This window comes from Vanessa cardui, chromosome 23 (genome assembly GCF_905220365.1).
Source record: "Vanessa cardui chromosome 23, ilVanCard2.1, whole genome shotgun sequence".
In the NCBI taxonomy this organism is placed as follows: Eukaryota; Metazoa; Arthropoda; class Insecta; order Lepidoptera; family Nymphalidae; genus Vanessa; species Vanessa cardui.
Genome location: NC_061145.1, coordinates 3,039,350 through 3,066,405, shown reverse-complemented (window position 1 = coordinate 3,066,405; position 27,056 = coordinate 3,039,350). Strand labels below are relative to the sequence as shown.

General features: G+C 33.7%; 2 protein-coding genes across 2 annotated transcripts; one reads left to right on the top strand and one right to left on the bottom strand.

The window, feature by feature from the left end:
- Positions 1-79: 79 nt before the first annotated feature.
- LOC124539766 (protein O-GlcNAcase) lies at positions 80-17,308 on the top strand. Its single transcript, XM_047117114.1, has 22 exons — positions 80-385; positions 491-542; positions 831-1,059; positions 1,254-1,358; positions 1,930-2,092; positions 2,382-2,510; positions 2,675-2,818; positions 3,116-3,230; positions 3,700-3,785; positions 3,902-4,095; positions 4,911-5,298; positions 5,863-5,969; positions 6,799-6,887; positions 7,450-7,624; positions 9,108-9,297; positions 10,288-10,341; positions 10,409-10,599; positions 10,976-11,064; positions 11,506-11,639; positions 11,808-11,956; positions 13,113-13,278; positions 17,021-17,308. The coding sequence occupies exons 1-22, from the start codon at positions 319-321 to the stop codon at positions 17,143-17,145; spliced, it is 3,141 nt and encodes a 1,046-aa protein (XP_046973070.1). The 5' UTR covers positions 80-318; the 3' UTR covers positions 17,146-17,308.
- Positions 17,309-22,508: 5,200 nt separating this feature from the next.
- On the bottom strand, positions 22,509-26,290 carry LOC124539821 (E3 ubiquitin-protein ligase LRSAM1-like). Its single transcript, XM_047117179.1, has 4 exons — positions 26,112-26,290; positions 25,302-26,017; positions 23,461-23,809; positions 22,509-22,858 (listed from the first exon to the last, which is right to left on the bottom strand). The coding sequence occupies exons 1-4, from the start codon at positions 26,238-26,240 to the stop codon at positions 22,784-22,786; spliced, it is 1,269 nt and encodes a 422-aa protein (XP_046973135.1). The 5' UTR covers positions 26,241-26,290; the 3' UTR covers positions 22,509-22,783.
- Between the last annotated feature and the right edge of the window lie 766 nt (positions 26,291-27,056).

Genomic DNA, 27,056 nt, shown 5'->3' with positions numbered 1-27,056 from the left:
CTATACACATTTACTTATTTTCGAATCTGTGGGAAGTAATAGACAAAAATAACTTTTCAGTTTATAGTATGACATGACATTCGTTTGACACATCATATTTGATTTCTTCGTAGTCCGTATTATTTCCATTGCGCGTCATATTTCTTCAATTTACACCTTAATCGGGTCAACATTCAACCGGCATTTAGAAAATTATTATTGTTTACTTAATTCCTGGCTATTTCATTTACGGCGGGACTGATATTTGCTCTTTTCTTGTAATACCAAAGATATAATTTTTTTTTATATCTTTTGCTTTGTGCAGAAAAGTTTACTAAAATGTCTGAAAGCTCTCCCGACGAATTAAATTCTAAACGCAAAGATTTCATTTGCGGTGTTGTTGAAGGTACGTTAATTATTGGAGGCTAGTAATTGAGAAATTACGTATATTTTATGGTAATATCATACATAATTATGTTAGTGAAATCGAATGACCGGAGTTCTATTGCAGGGTTTTACGGTCGACCGTGGACCACGGAACAGAGAAAGGACCTGTTCCAGAAGTGAGTACCGTGCCTATTTTAACTAGTATTTCAATGCTTTCATTAATTGTCTTAAATTCTTATCAGATTGTTATAGGATTCACTTTGAAAGTAATAGTTTTATGTGATCACCAAACGAATATGTAGTTCTCATTTCGTAAACATTTTATTTAACAATAAAATTACAATTAATAGAATATAATATTTCATGTTGTTCATAACAAAAAGTTATTAATCAATTATTATTTTAGTTACACACTTTTAAGTAATGACTAATATTGAATTTTTAAATATTCTTTTTTAATTTAGGCTTAAGAAATGGGGTCTAGATATGTATGTATATGCCCCAAAAGATGACTATAAGCATCGTGCATATTGGCGAGAACTTTACACAGTGGAGGAGGCTGAACACTTAACATCTTTGATCTCTGAAGCCAAGTCCCATGGTATAACATTCTGCTATGCTCTGTCACCGGGACTGGACATAACGTATAGCAGTCAGAAAGAGATAACAACTTTGAAGAGGAAATTGGAACAAGTATGTATTAAATTCTTCACAAACACATAATAATGTAAGGATAAAAATAGAATCAGATAAGAAAAATATATAGCACTTTAAATGTATGGGAATCTCAATGAAGCTTTATAATTAATAAGTAATTATCTTGTATTTATATTCAAGTGAAGGTTTAACGGTATTGTGGTGTATATAATAAAATGTTTTAATTGCAGGTATCACAGTTTGGTTGCACATGTTTTTCCCTTCTCTTTGATGACATTGAACCGGAAATGAGTGAAGCTGATAAACAGATATTTCAAAGCTTTGCACATGCTCAGGTAATGTACTGGAATGTATTTAATATCTATGTATGATTCAAAGTTAACTGTTCCTAATCATCTTTCTAATATTATAACTTCAAAAGTTTTTTTTTTATTTGTTACCAATCTCGATCAAGGCCTGAATGGATCTGAATGAAATCCAGTACAGAGATAAATCATAATCTAGGGCCTAATCCAATGGCAGGGAAAAATATAAATAAACCATAAATTTACATATACATATTTCATGTGATTTGCTCATAATTCAGCTATATTGTGCACTACTATGTGTTAATGATTAATTGATATCAGCTTTTATAATAGACCACATAGATCCAATTATTTTTTTAACTTCCTAAATACTGATAAAAGTTTGGACACCATTCAAAATGGCATTTTTTTGCAAATTCTTGATGATTATTATGCGTAATATGAAAATGATAATATTGCATTTGTTGTAAATGCTGTTTATTTAGATTTTCCCCTCTTATGATTGAAATATTGTATCAAAAAACTCATTAATGACATTTCCCTTTACTTCACATGCAGACTGAAACTAATGTTACAAACAAATATATTTTTTTAACAGGTGTCAGTAACCAATGAAATTTATCAGCATCTTGGCTGTCCAAGATTCCTTCTGTGTCCCACACAGTACTGTTCAACCCGAGCTGTTCCCACGGTCAACAGCTCGGAGTATCTCAACACTCTTGGCACTAAACTTTCTCAAGAGATTGACATTATGTGGACTGGTATGTATTTAAATTTAGAACCATAAAATTTGTTCAGTGTATATATAACCTCTTTCAAATTTATTTATCTTAAAAAAAAATTATGTCAGTGGATCCTACTGCTATAGTCTACATCAGCCTTTGTGTTTTCCGAGCGATTATAGAACATCTATAATGCACGCATTTTTGTAGATACATATCTTAATGTCAAGATAGTTACATTTCACAGGATCATAGTCCTTTGATCAATAGTGAATCATTAATATTCTATGAGTCTTAAGTTTTTTTATTAATCTTTTAATTATTTCAGGTCCTAAAGTAATATCGAAAACATTGACAACGGAATGTATTGAAGAAATAACACAAGTGCTCAGACGACCCCCAGTCATTTGGGACAACCTACATGCTAATGATTATGATCAGAAAAGGATTTTCTTGGGTAAAAAATATTTTTAAGAATATTTTCGATTATCATGACTTGAAAAATATTTAATAAGTAACTTTTGTTTTTTATGGGCTTAAAACTTATGACACTTATCTAAAAGTTTTCAATACTATTGATACTAGATTATTATATTTGCTTATTAATCATATTTTTTCCAGGACCTTATTGCGGTCGTTCGCCGGAACTGATTCCATTGCTCCGTGGGGTTTTATCCAATCCTAATTGTGAATACAATGCCAATATGATACCAATTTGGACTCTGGCCCATTGGGCCCGATGCAGCCTTGACGCACCTGCTCATAGTTAGTACTGCCTAATAATATTTATAAATTAAATTACTTGACAATCTTATAGCATAATAAATCCATCACCTATATTTTAAATATAAACATCACAATAAAAACTGTTCAAACCCATACTTAATTCTATTTTATATTAGTTAAACTCTGCTTAATTGTATAGTTTCTATATATTTATATATATTGTATAGTTGATTGTATAAAATACATTACAATTTTTCTTGTCTTCCTAACATTATGTAACAATATATTCAATGTGTTGTCTGATCTAATTCAATATTTGTTTTTTTTTATTCACAGTGGAAGCAGTATCTTGGGACATTAAGTTGGAGCGGGAAAGTGAACAAGGCGTGTGTGAAGATGAAGTGCCTCTGACCCTCGGTAAACATGTCTATCATCATCGACAGGCACTTAGGTAAATAAATACTAATTATTAAACTTAACCTAAACTTAATTGCATTGAAGCAGATTTATGAAGATAAAATTGTCACAATTTAAGAACATTTTTATTTACTTAATCTTGATATATTTGGTGTTCTACAAGGAGCAAATTTGGTACCTGTATTCTTACTTGTGTTTGACAATGAAATCGCATGTTATTTCTGTTATATGATGTATCCTAAAAATTTGTAATTGAAAATGGAAGTGAAATTGCTTCTTTTTGATATTTTCTCAAAGAAAATACAAAATATTACACACCCAAATTTAAGGTATAAATTAAATGGAATTAATGGATATTTTCGAATCACATTCAAATTAAAGAATCGAGTATCAGTTTTTATATTCTTTTAACTGTAAATTAACATGTAGAAATCTATCCTAAAATAGTAATGATGACAGACAAATGTGAAGCTAATTTTTTTTTTTTTTTTTTTGATTTACAGACAAGCCATCAACGAATGGTTGCCCGAATTCTCCATACCTAAAGCGGCCCAGGGTCCCATTATCAAACCACAACCACCTGTAATAAGTAAGTGATATGAGAATAATTTAATCAATAACCTTAAAGTAATTAAATTACTTGTTAAGTCCTGATCGGCTGAGGTCCTATTATTATGTTAAGATTAAAGATTTTTATTGTTTCAGTGCCGCCAGTACCGATCATACCGATTTTACCATCCGTGAACACGTGCATGTCGCTGGTGACGGGCACCACCAGTAGTACCACTACCACAAGCATCTCCGACCTGTCTTCCATCCCCACTGTGAACACAAGCCAGCTTCAGGCGCTAGCTGACGTATGCTCTGCCACGCCCGACCGGCCCATCCTTTCAACTGGAGTGAGTCTCACCGTCTCATATTATATCATTTTTAAAAAAAATGCTGACTTTATTTGATTTTAGCATACTTGATCGTCACTCATTATATCACTATTGCCTATTGACAAAGTAATAAAACCTTTCCTTACATTGCCAATGCATTGCCAAACTTGACAGATAAGATGTTCCGTCCTATGTGTTTGTTGTACTGGACTCTACCTTAGAAATTGAAACATAAAAAATCAAAGTATTTGTATGGCATTAGAGAATGCGATGAGTCGATTATACCTGTTAGTAATATATCATATTAGTAGAATTAGTAATTTAATTTGTCTAAATTTGATTATATAAAATATAAAAGTGCGTCAAAAGTCTATGCTGGTATGTTGCAATAATCAAAAATTTTTACAATTTAATGTTACTAAAATTTTAACCATTTACTACATCATTTTTTCATTGTTTTTATTTATCTTTTTTGGGTCAATGTGGATATGTACTGCCGCGGATTATACCATAAAAAACAAATTTTGTATATAAGATACCTATATGTATTGCTCATTGTAAAGTGAACTGTAAGGTTCTTTATGGGTAATAAAGTTCTTTAACCTGAAAACAAGACTACAATCGCACCTAGAAATTCTTTCACAAATCCCTAGTATCAAGTACGTTTTGTTTCAGGTGTCGCCTAAAACTTTGTATATAAGATACCTATATGTATTGCTCATTGTAAAGTGAACTGTAAGGTTATTTATGGGTAATAAAGTTCTTTAACCTGAAAACAAGACTACAATCGCACCTAGAAATTCTTTCACAAATCAAGTTAATTTTTGTTTCAGGTGTCGCCTATAGAAACCTTCAATCCGATACCGAATTCGGTGATGAATTCGTTAGTTTCACCGACGAAAGTAATTCTAAACGAGTCGATACCGAACCCTATAATACCGATCGCGAGCTCAAACATATCCCTGCCGACGGAGATACCGGTGTCGACGCTGCCGGTGCCCATAATGGGCTTGAAGACGATCGAACATGAGAAGATCGAGACAGATCACACTATGGCGGATAAACTAGATCTCAATGAATCCGTGTCGAACGACAGCGTGCTGGAGACGACGAGCTTCATCGAGGAGATGAAGAAAGATAAGGATGATGACGACACGATTATAGTTGATGACGTCGAACCGGCTATAGAGCAACAGCAGAATGGCGATATGAGCATCGGAGGTTCGTTTTTTTTTATCTATATTAATGCTAGCTGCTCATAAGGGCGTGGAAATTCGTTACAAATAATTTAATGGCCTAATTTAAAATATTACGTTAGATCTCTCTGTAAACCATGTTGTCCAATTTTCGTGGATTCTTGATAGAATTTATCAAAATCCTTTGATCTACCTCATGCATGTCAAATTTCAGACCGATCCGTTCAGTGGTTTGGGCTGTGTGTTGATAGATCACTATGACAAACATTCAGTCACCTTTGAGTTATATATATTTAGATTATAAATGTGAAAGTAACTCTGTCAGCTGTTGCTCTTTTACAACCAAACAAACTTAAACTCCAAAAAAGGACGGCTACTTATGGCTACATACGGCTAAAATGATATGATGAACTATTAATTACTTCTTAAACAGCTGTAAAGAAAAAATCTTTTCCAATAGTATTATTGAAACGAGTAATTTGCTGTCAACTGCAGTTTTACGATGAATGTTTGAAGTTTTTGTCAAGTACGTATTCGAAAAGTTTTAGACTTGTGGTTCATAAGAATAACATAAGAAGTTTCCTCGCAGACACGCCCCAAACGCTGAGCCCTTCGCGCACGTGCGCCGAGCCTCTCGACGTGGACCCGCCCTCCGCCGCCGACCCCGACGTCGTCATGAACGACCAACTCAGCGAGGTTGGTGATCAACAACACCTTACATAAAGTAAAAAAAGTAAAGTAACAGCCTGTAAATTTCCCACTGCTGAGATAAGGCCTCCTCTTCCATTAAGGAGAGGGTTTGGAACATATTCCACCACGCTGTTCCAATGCGGGTTGGTGGAATGCACATGTGGCAGAATTTCGATGAAAATTAGACACATGCAGGTTTCCTCACGATGTTTTCCTTCACCGCCGAGCACGAGATGAATTATAAACACAAATTAAGCACATATATATATAGTGGTGCTTGCCCGGGTTTGAACCCGCAATCATCGGTTAAGATGCACGCGTTCTAACCACTGGGCCATCTCGGCTCCTTACATATATTATGATAATCAAATATTTGTAAAACAATTACACTAAATCATCTAAATGTAATACTAAAAAGTCTCGTAGAATTGATAAATATATTTCAAAATGTAATTAAATAAAATTCTGACGTCCTCCGTGGTCGAGTTGTATGTACACCGGTTTTCATGGGTACGCCACTCTGAGGTCCTGGATTCGATTCCCGGCCGAGTCGATTTAGATTACCATAAGTTTTCTATGTTGTCTTGGGTCTGGGTGTTTGTAGTACCTTCGTTACTTCTGATTTTCCACAAAACAAGTGCTTTAGCTACTTACATTGGGATCAGAGTAATGTATGTGATGTTGTCTCATATTTATTATTTATTATTATTATTTAAATATACTAACAGACATTGCTTGTTGACACTATAGAAACTTATATTGAAAATAAATATTGACATCTCACTAAATGCACCAAATTTTTAATTGTTATTACATAAAATAAAACCTATTTCAGAATGGCTCCATGCAAGTGGAACCAAGTAACAGTCCCCTGAGTGCTGATATGATGGTTGAACCCACTGAACCAGCTGAGGTTGCAGATGAGTGAGTACTGACTAGCCAATTCTAGACTAAGATTCTTATTCACTTGATTACTAAGTAATTTTATCATATATTTTACGTAATCTATGATTAAATAACGACTTATCCTTCTTTTCTCGTCGTTCAGTGCTGTGGTAGAAATTGTTACGGTTTATATTATTTCTAATATTGCAATACTTTGCCTAGAGAAGAGATGCCTAGGAATGTAAAGATGTTTCACAGTAATTCGTTCTCTATTGGGAAATTGCAATGTAATTTTTTTTTCTAATTATATCCGGCTCCAAGGACCAAAATGATGCATGTATTTTGTCAGTGACCTGGTTAGCTTTGGATCTATAATGAACAGTATTTTGACATTTATTTATGATTTGATAGATAAGGCTAATGAGAAAACGTTTGACGATAAAATTAAGTAAAGTAACTTATAAGTAAAATAAAAATAAATGAATTATGAAATTTGGTATGTTACCTACATGTATTTACATTGTTATATTTCAGTATTGATTATAATGTACAAAAAAGGCAATGCTATACCAATATAATAAAAACACTGTTTACATTTCAGATTATGTGAGGATGCGGCATTAGAAGAGAACGCGTTAACAGCAGACGACTTAATGCTTCTGTGCGATTTGTTCTACTTGCCCTTCGAGCACGGCTCCAGGGGACTGCGGCTCATGCACGACTTCCACTGGCTCACGACGCACGCCGCCAGCATACTGCCGAAGAATAAGACTGAGGTACGACAGTGGTTAACTACATTGTCCAATGGTTCACTGATGAAGAAATGGCTGGGATAGTTTCGTTGGGAGTTTTAATATTTTTTGGGCGCGATGTTGTGATTAGGTTCAAAATTTGTTATAATGCTTGTCGATACTAACAAAAACAACAACAACAGCCTGTAAATTCCCACTGCTGGGCTAAACCCCTCCCTTTGAGGAGATGGTTTGGAATATATTCCACCACGCTTTTCCAATGCGGGTTGGTGGAATGCACATGTAGCAGAATTTCTATGAAATTTGTCACATGCAGGTTTCCTCACGATGTTTTCCTTCACCGCTGAGCACGAGATGAATTATAAAGACAAATTAAACACATGAATCAGCGGTGCTTGCCTGGGTTTGATTAAGATGCACGCGTTCTGTGTGTGTCACTGGGCTATCTCGACTATTATGTTGTCGATACTATAGTCTGTTCGCGTTAAGAATGCAGTGAGTTGGTATTGTTTACCGGCCTGACTCCGCCCCCTGACCAATCAAATCTTTTTTAACAGCAGGGTGAAGGTGTATGCATATTTGTGTTAAAATTCCAACAAATTATATTTGTTTTAAAGACTAAGTATAATTAATTCAAAAAATACACATTAACGTAAAAAAATCGAATCGGGGTGTTTAATCAACAAAATTCTTAACACTACATACAATCGTTTGCGAATCTTGCCATCGCGTTGTAGAAATTTACACATTTTGACATAACGTCATCTAGTAGCTATAGGTTACATTAATTATTACGTGTACAGCTTGAATAAATTAAATATAAATATATATATATAAACAAAATTTAAATTATAAAAATAAAAATATCAGTTAATAATTAATTAAATGTGAACTTGACTTTGTAATTTGAAAAGATTTGATTGGTCAAAGTAGGGCGGAGTCAGGCCGGTAAACAATGACAACTCACTGCATTCTTAACGCGAACAGACTATAAGATCGTATTTATAATGTACTGTATACGTGTATGGAAGTCCGTTGTGGTGCGCATTATGTTGTCGATACTGAGATCGTATTTATACTGTACTGCATACGTGTATGGAGTACAGTATAAGTCCGTAACACATGAATCAGCGGTGCTTGCCTGGGTTTGATTAAGATGCACGCGTTCTTACCACTGGGCTATCTCTAGACTATTATGTTGTCGATACTAAGATCGTATTTATAATGTACTGCATACGTGTATGGAGTACAGTATAAGTCCGTAACACATGAATCAGGGGTGCTTGCCTGGGTTTAATTAAGATGCACGCGTTCTGTGTGTGTCACTGTTCTATCTCGACTATTATGTTGTCGATACTAAGATCGTATTTATACTGTACTGCACACGTGTATGGAAGCGTTCTTAACACTGGGCCATCTCGACTATTATGTTGTCGATACTGAGATTGTATTTGTAATGTACTGTATACGTGTATGTAGTACAGTATAAGTCCGTTGTGGTGCGCAGGCGGGCGGCGCGGCGACGGGCGAGTGGCGGCGGCGGCTGCGGCGCTGGGCGTGGTGGGCGATGCGCGTGCGGCGCGCGGCGCGGCGCGTGGGCTCGGCCGCAAACCGCGAGCTGCACGCCGAGCTGCGGCCCTACCTGTGGGACCTGTGCGCCGTGCTGGCGCTGCTGCACGCCTTCCTGCGCTGGCTCGGTATATTACGACACAACTTAGATGTAGCATCGGCAAAATTCGTAAAACCAATCACATCCGAATTAAGTATAGTACGACACAACTTAGATGTAGCATCGGCAAAATTCGTAAAAACCGAGCACATCCGAATTGAGTACGCTATCCCAAATTATCAATATTTATTTCTCACGCGAATATGATCTTTGCACAAATGTAATAACTTGTAATATCATATGACCGAATATATACGTCAATTTGACGCGTCGATTTACATGTTGTTTTCTCTGACGCGTGATTCTATAGCGACGAATAGCGTCGAATGGCGCGATTGGGAGCTATTTCTATTGGTCGTGTAAATCGACAGTAATCGGTTTTATTTTCATTCCATTGCATTTTCCGATGCTACATCTAATTTGTGTCGTACTATACCTACCGCTGTGCCCCTCGGCTTGCCCCGTCTGACTAAAGAGCTACATTGATCCCGTTCGATCGATCGATAATTTCATATTTTCAACCGACTTCAAAGAGGATATTATCAATTTGTCTATATATTTTTTTGTCGATGTAATTGATTATATATAAAAAAGCTGCCAAATTGGGTTAGAGGTTTTTAAAAACAAACCATTTGGAGTTTATTTCGCACACAATCCCAGAGTATAGTAAAGTAAAGTAACAGCCCGTAAATTTCCCACTGCTGGGAAAGGCCTCCTCTTCGGTTAAGGAGAGGGTTTGGAACATATTCCACCACGCTGTTCCAATGCGGGTTGGTGGAATGCACATGTGGCAGAATTTAGATGAAATTAGACACATGCAGGTTTCCTCACGATGTTTTCCTTCACCGCCGAGCACGAGATGAATTATAAACACAAATTAAGCACATATATATTGTGCTGGATTTGAACTCGCGATCATCGGTTAAGATGCACGTGTTCTAACCACTGGGCCATCTGAGCAGAGTATAGTAATGGCGTAAAATTGGCGTGAAAATTGTAATATTTTGTTTCTTTTCAGAACTGGGAAAGTTCCCTCCTAACATAGCGGCAAACTCTCAGGGCAACTATACGTGTAAGCAACATTCTTTTCAATTATATTAAGTTAACGACGACAAATTTAATTCACACAAATTTTTAAGGGTTCTCAAAAGGCTGGCGTGAAGCCTTCGAGAGTGGGGCCCAGGAACCTTGGGTTTTCCGCGGGGGCCTCACTGCAGATCTAAGACGACTGCTACCGGTGGAGTGCGCCGGGGACGCTTTGAGACCTCATTGTGCACCTACGGGTCTACCGCTCACTGTGAGACCATTCATGCTCTCTGATGAAGAGGCGGTAAGTGAAACTTTCGTTAACACATATAATTTCGTTTTATATTTGTTTAAGTTACTTTTTGGTACACTTTACCATTAATAACTAATAATAATAAAATTTATCATTTAAATCAAATCAAAAGAAACTTTATTCAAGTAGGCTTTTACAAGCACTTTTGAATCACCATTTTACAATTATGTTAAGCTACCACCGGTTCGGAAAGTAGATTCTACCAAGAAGACCCGCAAGAAACTCAGTAGTTACTCTTTTTTAACATTTAAATAATACAAATTCATGTTAGTTAAATACAATTATTTAAATTAATAATTAGTAATTTAGTTTATTTAGTTTCTGTTGTGCTATAAATTATATTCATAAAGGAATAATTTCATTGCAGGTCTGCAGAATATGTCATAAAACTTGTCGGGATGGATCTGATTGTAGTGATTTATTCCCGAGTGATCTCCAAACTTTACCAGCTGATAGGTAACATCATATTTTTCTTAATTTATTGATATATATAAATCATATCAATCATAAGCTTATCATTTGTAGAAGTTATTTATATTAAAATAAAGACAAAATTGGGATGGTGATTTGAATCATACTGGGTTATTCGTTCATAATACTGGATAGGCTACCCATATCAGTAATACTTACTGTTAAATAAAAACGGTAAGTGAGCCAGTGTAATTGATTACAGTTATCTGACAGCATTGCATTGTCACATGAATAATAGTAACTGATGTATGAAATTACTTAACTAATAGTACCAATGACTTTGGTCATATTAAACATACCCAATTTTCACTTGCCTTTCTAAAAACAAATGGACTGAATAGATGGAATAATATTGCAAGTTAAAGAAACAAGCCGATTGTTTTTATATTCAGAGGACTGTTTTCAACTGAATTTATATTTTTTTAGACTGGTGGCACCATTTTTAACCTTGACACCGGAGCTATGCATGGTCATAGAGGATGATGGATATATGGAAGGGGACAGTTCCGAAGTGGATGGTGATGATCCTGAAGCGGAAAAGCTGGATGTTAAAATAAACAGTAAGATTTTTTTTGCATATTGAAAAGAAAAAAAATTTTAACACCAATTTCTTTGCATAAATTAGATCTAATGCCTGAATTTTATTTTATCATTGGTCTTGTGATATCCATATATTTATATTAGCATAGATTGTCAATTCAGAGATCATAAAAATGTTATAATTTCAGATGTCAAACCAGAAATCGTCGGCTATGCGTGTGCGGCACTAAATAGCAAAGAGTTCTACAAAAAGCAGGAAGTAGCGTGGATACCTGAAATGTGTATTAAGTATCCTCTCGAACTACTGGAAAGGGATGACCTAAGTCCCGCCGCTAAGGTCCGTCACTATACAATATTACTACTTAACTTCTGCGTTGTATATACTGCAATCGAATAGTTCATTTAGTTTATTGAAAAAGTTCAAAAAGCCCTCATTGAGGTCCTATGTTTTTACATTTTTTATTAAACATTCGTTTGCGCAGGAGCTAATTGGGTACCTGATGTTTAGTGGGCACCACTGCCTAAAGAAATCGTCGAAATTTTGACGATTCCTTACAGTGCCCCCGTGTTATACGATAAGTGGGTAATAGCTACCTAGATGAGTTTGCCCTAAGCCCTAGCAGCGAGTAATAGGCTATTTGAGAATGCGAAAAATAAATTGTGAATTATTGTAATCAGTGTAGATTATGAGTTTAAAAATGGTTATTTACTAACGACAGTTGAAAATAATACTTAATTTATTCAAATATCAATAAATAAAAATGCATTTTTTAAAACGTTTGTCACGTGACACAAAACGCTCCTGATCGGCCGGGCTTATGATGAAGTCACATTCTTGTAAACTTTGCTTTACTAGTATATGTACCACAAATTAAAATACAGCAAAGTGACGTCACCGACCCCATTGCAGCGCCATATTGTCCATGTAGCGTTTTCGCGCGTTATTTAAATATGGAATTTTTAATAAGATATTTTTCGGCAAATATGTACTAGAATTAAAAAAATCAACTTTTACTGGGTTCCTTAAGCTCTACTAAATAATATAAAATGGATTTTAAAAACCAGTCAAATAGCCTATTGGGTAATACTTACCTAGATGACTTTGCCTTAAGCCCTAAAGTAAAAAGTAAAGTAACAGCCTGTAAATTTCCCACTGCTGAGGTAAGGCCTCCTCTTCCATTAAGGAGAGGGTTTGGAACATATTCCACCACGCTGTTCCAATGCGGGTTGGTGGAATGCACATGTGGCAGAATTTCGATGAAATTAGACACATGCAGGTTTCCTCACGATGTTTTCCTTCACCGCCGAGCACGAGATGAATTATAATCACAATTAAGCACATATATATATAGTGGTGCTTGCCTGGGTTTGAACCCGCAATCATCGGTTAAGATGCACGCGTTCTAACCACTGGGCCATCTCAGCTCCTTAAGCCCTAGCAGCGAGTAATGCAGGCGTGCGATAATAAGGTCCGTGTGTGTGTCATGTGTCAGGAGTGCGTGCGGCACTTCCACGAGTTCAGCGCTCAGGAGCGCGCGCCGGAGAGCGTGTCGGCGGCGCACCCCGCGCTCCTCACGTGCTGCGTGCTGCGCGCGCGCTCCGACCCGCACGCCGCCGCGCGCCTGCTCACGTGCCTGCTGGCCGCCCTGCGCGCGCACGGTGAGCACGCCCCGCCCCGCCCCGCCCCCCGCCACGCCCCGCCGCGCCACGCCCCGCCCCGCCCCGCCACGCCGCGCCTATTGCTTCTTAATCATTTCTATTATTATCCTATTCATTGGAAACAGACGTATTATATATATATATTTATCCCGCAAACAATTGGCCGTCCACTGAAGGCGAAAGTGCATTTAAACTGACGTCCACCTGCTTTTGGTGTCCGTATACCGGACGCCACTTTTATAGCCGGTGGCACTGAGGTCCTATTCATCCTAGCTAGCCGTAGTACAAAAATCGACGGAAGCTAAAATTCGCTTAAAATAGTTGAGATAAAATATTGAAAAGTTCCCAAAGAAATCACCGCGCAGGTGAGGCGCTGCCGCAGCGCGTATATCGCACACAGTATATCGAGGGGAATTCCTGACTACAGATTCGCTTATTTGGCGTCCAAAATTGCGACGTTGCCGTCTCGCTCATTTTACTTACGACTTGCATAATACCTATTCGGTGCTTGATTATTGTTGGTTTTACATCAGTGTGTAGAAATAAACTGTTATTGAAACTTATTTAATGTTTATTAAATATATAAATAATGAATATATGAATTCCCGAGGACTGCGTGGAAGAAAAATTTTAAATATTTTACAATAATTAATATTTATATTTATAATTCATTATAAATAAAGTATAAAGTATAGTAGTATAATCATAAAGTATGTCTGTCTGTCTGTTCTCTTTTCGCGCTTAAACTGCTGAACCGATTTAGATAAAATTTAGTATGGAGACATTGTAGAGAAGAACATAGGATAATTTTGTCTCCAAAATCATACCCTAACGAGATAAAAAAGGAAAGTAGAAAGAAAGGATAGATTCCATCCACGAAATCATCCTCTAAGGGACTAAAAGGGGGTGAAAGTTTGTACAATATCTATATCAATCGTGATTGGTATCTATACTGTTAAATCTTCTGTTATCTGTGATTAATAGTTTTTATTATTCGGTGTAAACAAACCAAATTGCCATATACGGACGCCCAATAGCTGTATACAGACGTCTAATAGCTGTATACGGACGCAAAATAGCTGTATACGGACGCAAAATAGCTGTATACGGACGCAAAATAGGTGTATACGGACGCCCAATAGCTGTATACGGACGCCAAATAGCTGTATATGGACACCGAATAGCTGTATACGGACGCCCAATAGCTGTATACGGACACCCAATAGCTGTATACGGACGCCCAATAGCTGTATACGGACACCCAATAGCTGTATACGGACGCCCAATAGCTGTATACGGACGTCTAATAGCTGTATACGGACACCCAATAGCTGTATACGGACGCCCAATAGCTGTATACGGACGTCTAATAGCTGCATACGGACGCCCAATTAAAAAAACATAATCAAAAAAAACTTTATTTAAGTACGCTTTAACAAACACTTTTGAATCGTCATTTTACAATTAAGTGAAGCTACCACCGGTTCGGAAAGTAGATTCTACCGAGAACAACCGGCAAGAAATTCAGTAGTTACTCTTTTTCAACATTTAAAAAATACAAAGTCGTGTTAGTTAATATAATTATATAAATTAATATATCCTGCTAGGAAGTCAACAGGTATTACCTCCACGCTTTTTTATCATCTATAAAATCTTGTTTCGTATAATATGCTTTTTTTACCAATGTATTTTTTACAAACGATTTGAATTTACGAAACGGCAAAGTTAAAAATGTCTGCGGAATTTTATTATAGAATCGGATACCTTGCTCCAAGAAGGATTTATTGACTTTGTGGAGTCGGAAACTTGGCACTGATTTTATCAAAGTGATCAATGTTGCTGGGAATATACATAATATTGTTGTAAATATACTGTGACGGAACACTGAGTATTTCTACTTTGTTAAAAACATCCCGAAGAGAGTCCATGATTATAAATAAACCAGATTGCTCTCTTTTGTATAAATAAATAAAGATAGATAAAATAAAGACAGATCCAATATCTGCAGCGTTACCCCAAAGTAATATGCCATATGACATAATACTGTGAAAATAACCAAAATCTACTAGACGAGCGGTATCAACATCAGTTAGTTGTTTAACCGCGTATGTTGCGGAGCTGAGTCTTCCTGTTAGGGATGATAAATGAGGACTCCACTGAAGTTTGAAATCCAATTCTATTCCTGAGAACACCGTAGTATCGGCTACATCAAGACGGTCACCGTTTTAAGATATCTTATAATTATGCTTTCAACATTGGGTAGGGTAAAAACTACACATTTTGTTTTTTGAGCATTCAAAACTAAATTATTTACTGTAAACCACTTGTGTATCTGTGATAACGCACCGTTCATGTTGTCATAGTCAGTATTTTCTTGTCAACCTTTAAAGTGAAGTATCGTCAGCAAACAACACTATATCACAATATCTTTAACATAGAAAGGAAGATCATTTATATATACCAGAAATAGAAAGGGACCCAAAATTGAACCCAACCCAAAAGGGAACCTTGTACGATAGCCGAGCGATAGTTATCTTGAGGCCATACAGTATTATTTGAGGTGGTACTATGTGGCTGCAAGCTACCAACTATAAAATGAAGCACTGTTCCCAATAAATTCATTTTATTATAAGTACTATCATTATTGTTGTAAATATAAAATTTGGTAGGTAGACTTTTATGACATACAGGAAAAATAAAACACGGGAGATAACAAATACGACAACAAAATAATATGATAGAGAGGATATAATTATTCCGATGAAGTTTTATGGGCAGAGCCACTTGTGCTAAGAGTGAAAATGAGAGACACGATCATATTTGCGCAAACCAAATATGAATCTAATATAAAAAATTTGAAATCGCTCAAGTTTTTCGCTGATCCGTGAACAGTCGTCGGCGTAATCATGGGTAGGAAGCAAAAGATTCGTATTTACACATTATAACATATCGGATATTCGTATATGTATAAGCCTTACGAATATTGGAACAAAATAAACGTTGAACTGTTTGAACAGAACAGCGATAGGAAAAGAAAGAGACAACAAACCTAAAGCTGGCAACGTCGCACTTCCAAATACAGTCCATCCTGTGAGGACGCTAAATAATCGATGCCATAGGTAAATTATGATCAATATATCTAGGATACCTTAAATGTATCATCATGGTTAGGGGTTCAAAAGTGTTTGGGCATGACTGAAAAACGAATATCGTGGAATTTTTTTATATCGGAAAACAACGTATCCCAAGGACCTGGAAATCAAAAAACTAAGCAGTATTCATTAAGACATGTTAAGTAAAGTAAGGGGAAGTTGGGGACGTCGTATATATATATATATATATATATATATATATATATATATATATATATATATATATATATATATATACCTTTTGACTTCCAAGCAGGATATATTATAATTGTATGTAATTAACATGTACATATCAGAAGTTGTTTTTCTTTTTTTGGATGTTGTGTAAGCCATCAATTAATATGTATATTGTTAGTGTACTTATTAAATAAATAAATAAATAAACATGACTTTGTATTTTTTAAATGTTGAAAATGAGTAACTACTGAGTTTCTTGCCGGTTCTTCTCGATAGAATCTATTTTCCAAACCGGTGGTAGCTTCACTTAATTGTAAAATGACGATTCAAAAGTGCTTGTAAAAGCCTACTTGAATAAAGTTTATTTTGGTGTATTGGTATTATATATTTATATAATAATTATATATATGCAGGTGTGAACGGCGTCCACGCGTGTATAAACGCGACCGACCACTACTTGCAACAGTTCTACGGCAAGCTGGGCTTCGTGGAAATGTCTCGCAGCGACGGACGTGTGTTTCTAGCGCGCTCCTTCTAGCGCCGCCCACCACGCCACAAACGACGACTGCGTTGAATATGCATGAAGAAGTATTCGTTAACTATGTTTAGTTGCACAATTTCAATAGAAAGAAAGAAAGAAAGAAATGTTTATTAGGACACAGTACAAATAAAAGAATAAGAAATATAAAAATTTAAAACAAAAGGAAGATATAAACATATTAACTAACTATAACTACTTGCTAACTTAATATACAAAAAAAAAAAAAACAACAACAACAATACAAAACAACACAATGATGCTTAACACACAACACGACACAATACACTGCCTTTAATAATCTTCGAGACGCGTGACTTTTGTAAAAAGAATTTGGTCGATTTCCAAGTATTATAATAATCTTCATATGAATATTATTGACCAGAAATATATTGTTTTGTAACTAAATTGTGCGAGTGTTATATGAAAGTAAGTTCGTATAGTCAGATTGTGCAACTAAATGTCTGTAATTTTTGATAAGCTAAGATGTAGATGAAGTTACACTTCGTTCCTTTTTATATTTTTTAACCGGAAATCAACAATAGCACACGGCTGACACTGGCACGCTTTGCATAGATAGTCCTTTCTTGTTAGTACCATATTTATAAAACTCGGACCGTCTAAATTAAACAAAACTGGCTACATTAAATATTTAATAATAACAGCCTGTAAATTTCCCACTGCTGGGCTTAAGCCTCCTCTCACTTTGAGGAGAGGCATTCATCGGTTAAAGTGTATGCATCCTAACCACTGAATCATCTCAGCAACAGCAGCCTGTAAATTCCCACTGCTGGGCTAAAGGCCTCCTCTCCCTTGGAGAAGGTTTGGAACATATTCCACCACGCTGTTCCAATGCGGGTTGGTAGAATACACATGTGGCAGAATTTCTATGAAATTTGTCACATGCAGGTTTCCTCACGATGTTTTCTTTCACCGCCGAATACGAGATGAATTATAAAGACAAATTAAGCACATGAATCAGCGATGCTTGCCTGGGTTTGAACGCGTTCTAACCACTGAATCATCTCGGCTCTTCTAAATATCTTAGCATCTCCAAATTTTCAATATCATATAAGGAAGCGATGAGCTTCACTTGCAATATGGCGCCCATTCACATTTGATTAGATAAACTAAAAAACGGAATGTTTTCTATTAAAAAACTTGACTTGCGATCTTTTGGAAAAAAAACTGATAAGAAAGGACTAACATTAGTTACGTGTTATTAGGAAACTTAATTTAAATATAGCTGTTAATATAGAAATATAAATGTTTTCTTCCATTGCTTAGACATTAGACACTTCTAGTAAGAGCATAGCGTTCCTTCACGTGTAGTCTACTCCAATTACTGGATGAATAAATGTTTCATATATAAATAACATTCGATTTGCAATAATTTATGCTATATTTTATACAACAAATAACATTTAAGTATTATTTATCATATCACAAATTCTTTTGAATATAGAATCATCTTTATTTCACTTGTAAAGTATACAAAATTAAGATTTTTTTTACATTGTAACTCTCTCATACTGGTAACATTATTAAGAACTTTCTTTGTACGAGAGTAAGGCTGACGTCATTCGTCGTTTATTTAAAGTATCATATGCATTGTCTTTTAAATCCACACAATGTGTTTGATTTGTCTAGTGACTATACATAAGGTCAAAAAACCTTAGGTTCTGGGTTCCAATTCCGAATTGATCGTTCCATATAACCCCAAATTTAGGGGGCTTTTCTGTTATAAAAGACTCAAGTAACAAGCACGTAAGAGCGTTGGTCTGGTGTCTGATCTCTTCCTTTATCTTCATGTAAGGACTGCTCCTTTGTTTGCGCCCTATAATCTGTCCTGCCATTTCTTAAAGTTATATGTGTAAAGGGAACGACAAACTGACTGAAAGGTTAGGACTTAAGAATCAATGCTGGTACCATTGGTGGTACCTAGTCTATCATTATATTATATATTATAGTCATTCTGTACTTTTAACCATCCCTGGTTAATTCAATTCAAGGTCAAAGTTGTCTATCTACCCATAAACCCTTCAATTGGAATAGACTATATAATTAAATGATCTTATTTTAACTCAACAATCAAAACGAATAATTTTATATAGTAAGTACTATCACTCCTTAAAAACCTAGCGCTGAACATTTTATAAGCTTTAGCAATATGTAAATATTTTTAGCTTAGATATGAGACGTTTGATATAACAACAGATAAATGTAAATGTATTGTATCATTATTGCCAAAACATTGAGATTATAAAAAAAAATCAAAATGGAATTGATTTCATTCATAAACGGCTAAACAAAAAAATAATTCAAATAAAATAATGTCTTAAGTTCGGCTGATATGAGGATGCGTTTCTGTCGTCTGTTAGATGGCCATAACTACGAGTATAATATAACAATAAACTATTTATATAGCCGTTTAGCTCTTTTTATTTTTGACTGGCCTATGGGTATTGACGCAACCAGCTACATATATCAAATCGAATCCCATATATCGCAAATGCCAACCACCAACCTTGAGGACTAAGATGTCACTCATAAGTCAAATACTAAGGATTGCTGATGATGGTATAGCTGTTTTAATGCATATATCCTACTGCGTGTCAAAGTTTGAATTGAATTGAACAGTGCAGTATGGACTTAAATATTTTATTTAAAGAAAAACAAGTGCAAAATTATATCATTTACTGTAATTCAACATAATTATTTCTTTTTCAATAATATTATTTGTTAATAGGAAAAATAAACGATAACAGTATTTTATATTTAACAAAATTAATCAGTCAGAAACGCATACTCTAAACAGCTGGATTTTAGATGTAAAAAACTTATTCCACAGATAATATCATGAAATAAATGATAAGTAACAATTTTTTTAAGTTCTAAATAAAACTATTTTCTAAAGTATATAAACATTGAATATAATGTAATCTTGACTGCACTTTAATGTTATTATGTAAGTAAGAATCAATGTGTAGATTAAGTGAACGGGTGTATTTGGATATTCGAGCCTAGTCAAGGATAAGCAAAGACTGAGTTAAAATGAAGTTTTGAAAGCGGAGTGTGATATTATCTCGAGTGTTAATTAAATAAACGTCTGACTGGCGATTTGTACGCGTTGAAATCGGAATGATGAATATTTTACTTTATCGTCTTGTTTTTATTGTTAAATACATACATTGGATTTAACCTTTCCGGGCAACCTAGTATGGTGATGAGAATGAAATGAATGATAATGTCATTCGTATTTCATTCATTCATTGCAGATTAGGAATTGCTTATTTTTTTTTTTATTTCAAAGATAATAAATGATATGATCCATATTCCAAATGGTTTAAGATATAAACTATATAAATACTGATGAAAAAATTAAAACATTAATTATAGTTAATTGAATGAAAACAAAACATCAGACACACAAATTTATCAAATGCGAATATTATCTAATTACAATTATGACAAAATTTACTCTAAAAGTATATTTAGGCAAAAATTAAACTAGCGCATCTAGTGATCTTATTGCTAATAATTAAATAATAATTATAAATAAACTAGTAAATAATTACTTAGGAATTGCTTGAATATTCATAGGTAAATTTTTATCTGTTAAGCTTCAAATGACTGGTATTTTATCTCTAAATATTAATACACACAAAACTTACCTAACAAAACTAAGAAGGTGGTATATTATTGTATAGTTTATATGGTATAATTATATTTTGTATTTTACAATATGAGAACCCTACTGCTATCTTAAAAATCAAATGTATTTCGAAATAGAGCAAAATACTTTTAACATAATTTATGAATATTAAATACTGTCAGATAATTTATTCCCATTTAACAATTGTAGAAATTGTATCTTTTAAACGAAAAAAAAACTGTTTAGTAAATTTTTTTACTGTTTCTCTCTCTCGGCTTATTCTAAACTGTGCGTTTAGTATGTGCACTCTTCATAGTATTTAGAGATAAAATGTCATGATACAAATTGTTTTTGTATTGTATAAAATTATTGGCATTTAAATACTTAACACGTATAAAATATTGTACGTAAGGTATTATTTGTACTGCTTACAAAGTCACGTTTTATTGTATTTTATTTTGTAATATTTTCATTTTGTCGACGATTTCTTCCACTAGTTTGTAAAAAGTTAATATTTGTACTGAATTAAAATTTTGTAATGCTTAATTTTCTAAAGCTTTTTAGCATTCCAAGGCACTAACACAAGCTTGATGTAGATGAATTGCATTCTTAAGTTAGAATCCTAACATTTTTTTTATTGTGATTTTTTTAATTTTAGCTAATATATATTCAAATTATAATTTTTAATCACATTTAGTCAACTATGAGTTTTATGTTTGCTATTAAGGAATTATAATCAACAATATAATAACACATGTCTTCAGTAATACTATTTTATAAATATCCAATTGCTATGTGTAAAAGTTTAAAAGGAGTCTCTTTACTTGGCTGTTTGTACTTTTACATGTGGACTAAATTTGCAAATAAGTAAAATATGTCGAAATATTTTAACAGATGTAAGTCATTGATGTGTGTCGACTTTTCGATTATATTATCTATGAAAGATTTTAAATGCAATACTTATAAATTATGCATTAATAAGCCCACTTTACATGTATCCACGCCTTAAACATTACAAGTGTTTACGATCAATTGCATAATTATTTTTATTATTTGATACCTTTGATTATTAATAATTGTCATGTTTAAAAAGGCAAATACTATAAATACGGTTCGCCAAGTAAAGAGACACCATAAGTATATACATATGTTGTAAATCATAGACAAACAAAGTTAACGCTAATAACAGTATTTATTTTATGTTTTACAAATTTTGTATTTAATATTGATGATTGAAATTGATTAAATGGATAAGGCAAAATATAGTTTTGCTAAATGTATAGGAATGTGGGGGGGGGGATATACGGGGAATATTTGTATAGTTCATGTGGAGCAATAACAAAGTTGAGATAGTAAGCCGTTTCCCTCTCCTATCGAGAAATAAGAACCAAAAACCAAACAAACAATCTTACTATTCCACAGTAAACAATCCTATAGTGTTTGACAAGATGGAAGGAATGAGATTAAGGGTAAAGTTCACAGTGTTATTCCATTCCTTGAAATTCATGTAAAGCCTAAAGATTGTCTTGTGATTGGTTGTGTTGTCGGATTATTGGTGTCAATATATGCGGACACTATTAACTTACATAATATTTTCTGGTATTTGATCTTAAGTATGGTTGCTCTACCACAAAGTGTTTAGTGTGGTTGTACTTTCAGCTTTCTTTAGCTCTATGTTTGTCTATGATTAATTTTTAATCAGCTTCTGTGTCAAATCAGTATTTTTTTTAAATTTCATTGTGTATAAAAGTGCTAACTACAATGTATGTAGGTGCATGTATAATTTTACCAACACTTGAAGACTATTTTAAAAATATTCAAATTATTGTTTACTTAAACAATATATTTTATATAATTTATAAATGCTTTATGGTGCCGGCCATCTTGGTGATGAATCAACATTAAAGTTTATTAAAGGAAAAAAATGTTTTATTTTTAATATAAGTACACAGATTAAAAAATATTACTAGAATAACATTACCGTTATGCATTTTGTTCAGCAACCGATCTCGTGTTTGTTGTCGAGAGTTCCATTAATTTTTGTTTGATTTCTGATATCTGAAACATAAGACATGAAAATTATTTATTTGTTCAGACATATTTTATATTTTATTTGTATATTAAACACATCCGAATTAAGTTTATAGGCTGAACGAGTAAATATTAGGCGTAATAATTTAATTCAATGATTAAAGTGTTTAGTGCCTAATTTGTTCTTATACTTCATCTCATTATCGCCACTGATATAAAAATTATCGAAATAAATTAAATAATATTTGTATTTGAATCAACTTCGCAGTTGAACAGCATGGTGGAAGAAGCTCCAAGCTAATTTTTTTTGAGGTAACTACAACTAATCTCTAGCTCCAAGATAATAAATAGACCGGACTGCTCACTTTTGTAAAATAAATACTCATTCAATATCTGCACCTTTACCCCATAGTAATAAGCCATGTGACATAACACTTTAAAAAATATCCAAAATCTACTAAACAGGTGGTGTAAATATCAGTTAGTTACCTAACTTTCATCGCGAATGCAGCGGATTGAAGTTTTTCTGTCAAGGACGATAAATAAGTACTCCACTGAAGTCAGGAATCCAATGCTATATTAAAGAAAATTATATTTAACTTGTCACCTTTGCCGATAATAATGCTTACCTTTTGTATTTCTCCTTGAAGCACTTTCTGCTCCGTTCTCGGAGACATCGTTTCTCTATTCAAATCAATAGCTTCCAAGTTTTCAAATAATTGCTTAATCTTCATAGCCAAGTGAACATCGTTATTGTTCTTTCTGGGAACTGTAGGTTTACACTTTCTATACAACCTCCTTTTATATTTATCAGGTAAATCTTTTTCGATGTCTTCTCGACTGAGCAGCGTCATGTATTCTGGACTTGTGTCATATGGATAGCTCTTGGGAATCATTTTAAAGGAATTATTCTCTAAAGATAATGTGATCTGTTTATTTTTATATTCCCTACGCCAGTTGCGAAGTAGCTCGATGTTCCTGAGTAAATTTTTATACAATATCAATTAAATAGAAAGATTTATATCTACGGCGTACTTCATAATAAAATACTATGTGGTGTAGATTAAATATACAGGTAGATAAAGCGCCGTGTTCTAACCAGGAAACTTTGAAATATGGATCTAATTGCGTTCCAGTGCTTTGAATTTAAAATTCTCAGGGTTATAATTTTTTTTGTAAATGATTATGTTAAATTTGAAAGATACAAAAAAATACAGACGAATTGATAACCTCCTCCTTTTTGAAGTCGGTTAAAAACATAGTCGATACCATATTACGCCAGTGGGGATTGCATTAGAAATTCGCATCCCGAATTTAAGGTTGGGGAAGGGGTGGGGGGTAAGGGGGGTGGTGTAGTACCTACACCACCACTCCCCCCGCGCGGAAATCATTAGTTGTTTTTTTTTTCAATTTTTAAATTTCAATACTAAAATCATCAAAATTCGTACTGTTAGTTAAATTTTGGAAGGGGAGAGATATAAAATTCCAATTATTGGTATACAATGTGATTTCTGGCGCTGCGCCGGCCGCTGCCGCGGCACGCTCGCTTCGCTCGCTCGGCTTGCGCAGCGTTTGGTCATAAAATCTAACCTAACCTAACCTATCCTTAGCTACTATAACTATCTACTATTTTTGTTGCCGGAGTGGCTTCGCCACTCCTGTGCCCCACACAGCTGTTAATTTTGGGTGAAAAATAGAAACAACAATAGGTATATTTTAGAAATTTATAAGAACCATTTATCTGTATATATACTTGACTGAATTTAATAATGCGATAAATGGATCTTTTTTATATTTTATGTTATATTGTATTCTATTATCATGTTCGTAAAATCTTCTGAGTGATTATTATTTTCTTTACAAAAGAATCGCTTCACTACAAAATTAAATTAAACTTTTACACGTTTTTTTTACTATAAATTAATATAGTATTTGTTAAAATATAATACAGAAAAAAGCTAATAAACATAAAAATAATGATTTAAGGTTAATTATAATGTAAAATATCGATCCGTTACACGTAACTTTAAACGCACATTAAAAAAAAACTATGGGTTTCCGCGGGTTGGAAGTGGTAAATTTCGAGAGAGGGGAACAACCCCTTTAAGAAACAACCCCTACTATCATCAAATTCGGGATGCGAATTTCTAATGCCGACCCCGCCAGTGTGACCAAAAAAGTAGCCTATGTCCTTTCTTGAAGTCAAGTATGCTTCATACCAAAATTTCATAAAATTCGGTTCAGCGGTTTAATCGTGAAAGAGCGACAGACAGACAGAGTTACTTTCACATTTATAATTTTAATATAGATGATGTCATAGACAATTACTACTGTTTATCTTGCCGGTATTATTGCAAAGAGTAGTAAAAACCAATACATTCAATCATAATCATGAAATCGATAAATCAAATAGTAATGAAGACATTTTAATATTTTATAGCCATTTCCATTTCTTATTTTTCTCACTCACCTCTTCCCTTGCAATATTTTATCTCTCTTAGCAATAAGATCTTTTTGCTTCTTCAAAGCCAAATCCATCAAGAAAGAATTTTTAATTTTTTCATCTTGCATTTTTTTAGGAAGAGTAAAAACTGGCTTTAAATATTTAGCACTTTGACAATATTGCGGTAACGTTTTGGTGCGACTTTTGGGCAGTTTAGGACATTTTCCCTTTACTTTGGAATAATTTCCTTTCTCTTCGTCATCCTCGTAGATGTCTTTTTCGTTAAACTGCACTGTTAAAGTTTTATGTGATTGTAGTTTGTCTCCGTCCAACACGGAATTGTAACTGCGAGCTCCTCTTATAAATTTATCTTCACAGTCAACATTATTCTCTACCTTATCGGATTGCGAAGTTTCAGCTTCGAATTTTTCATCGACATAATTATCATAAAGATATGTCAAAATTTTAGCAATTCCCGCGTTTAAAATATCTTTTGGCGGACTTATAATAGGATTTCCGCTCAATTGAAGCACTTTCAAAGTCAAAACAGTACCTAATTCATTCGGCAAATGTGTAATTTTATTATTTTGTAGAAGCAGATGACTTAGTGATCTATGATTTTTTACTGTTTTTGGAATATCAGTTAATTCATTATCTCTCAAATCAAGCCACATTAAGTTTGGCAAAGATGGAAAAAAATCATCGGATAGGTTTTTTAATTTGTTATTTTGTAAATATATCATCTGAAACATTAAAATGTTGGAACTTGTATAAAATATTATTTATGTTATTTTAAATTTTTTGGCATAAAACTTTAGTTGTTATGAAATTACATACACTTAAAAAATTGTTATTAATTTTCGGAATATTCACCAAGCCTTGCGATGAAAGATTAAGCGTGGTTTCTTCATTAGAATCTTCTTCATACATATTTAATTGCATAGAAGTTTCATAAATATCAGTCATTTTTTATAAATTGTTAATAAATAATTTCAATACGATCATGTATTACACAAACATGACGTTTGTTTTATCAATAAAATTTGAATTTGAATGAAAGCGCGTTTTAGCTGTCTTTTTCTTGTCACTTCGGATAGTGTGCATAGATATAATATACATAATAAAGCTTTATTAACATAAGAATTAATAACATGAAATGCTTTAATATATGCAAATATGATTTAAAAATAATTACTGCATGAATCTTCACCGAGTGGATTGCTTGCTAGCTATCTTCAGATTGCTAGCATTATTATATATATAATAAGATTCAGTAAAGTTATACTTTACTCAAAATTGTAAGATATAAAAGGTAAGAAATAAAATTTAACATTTTTTGTAATATAATATATCTACCTATATATTTTTATTTAGTTTTCTATTGTAAAATTGCTTTGTTTTGTTACAATGTATTTTTATAGTTATTGGATAATTTTAATGGCAACAATAAACATAAATGTCTCTGATTCATGTCTATCCATAGACTTATGTAGGTAGTGATGTACTCAGTCAAATTTATTAAAATTGAACTTGTAATTAGTGCCTTAAAATGAAAAGACGAAAAAAATAACGTTTATGTATTATATTATAAACAATTACAAGCCAAAGCGTGCAAATTATTAAAAAAATATAAAAATTAATGACAACTTGAATATTTAGATTAAGGTCTTTACATTTACATTAATTTTATTACATAATTATGGTATATGAATACTATCATAAATTAACATTTTAATATGAACAATTATTAAAATAAAATAAAATTCGATATCTTACAAAGTT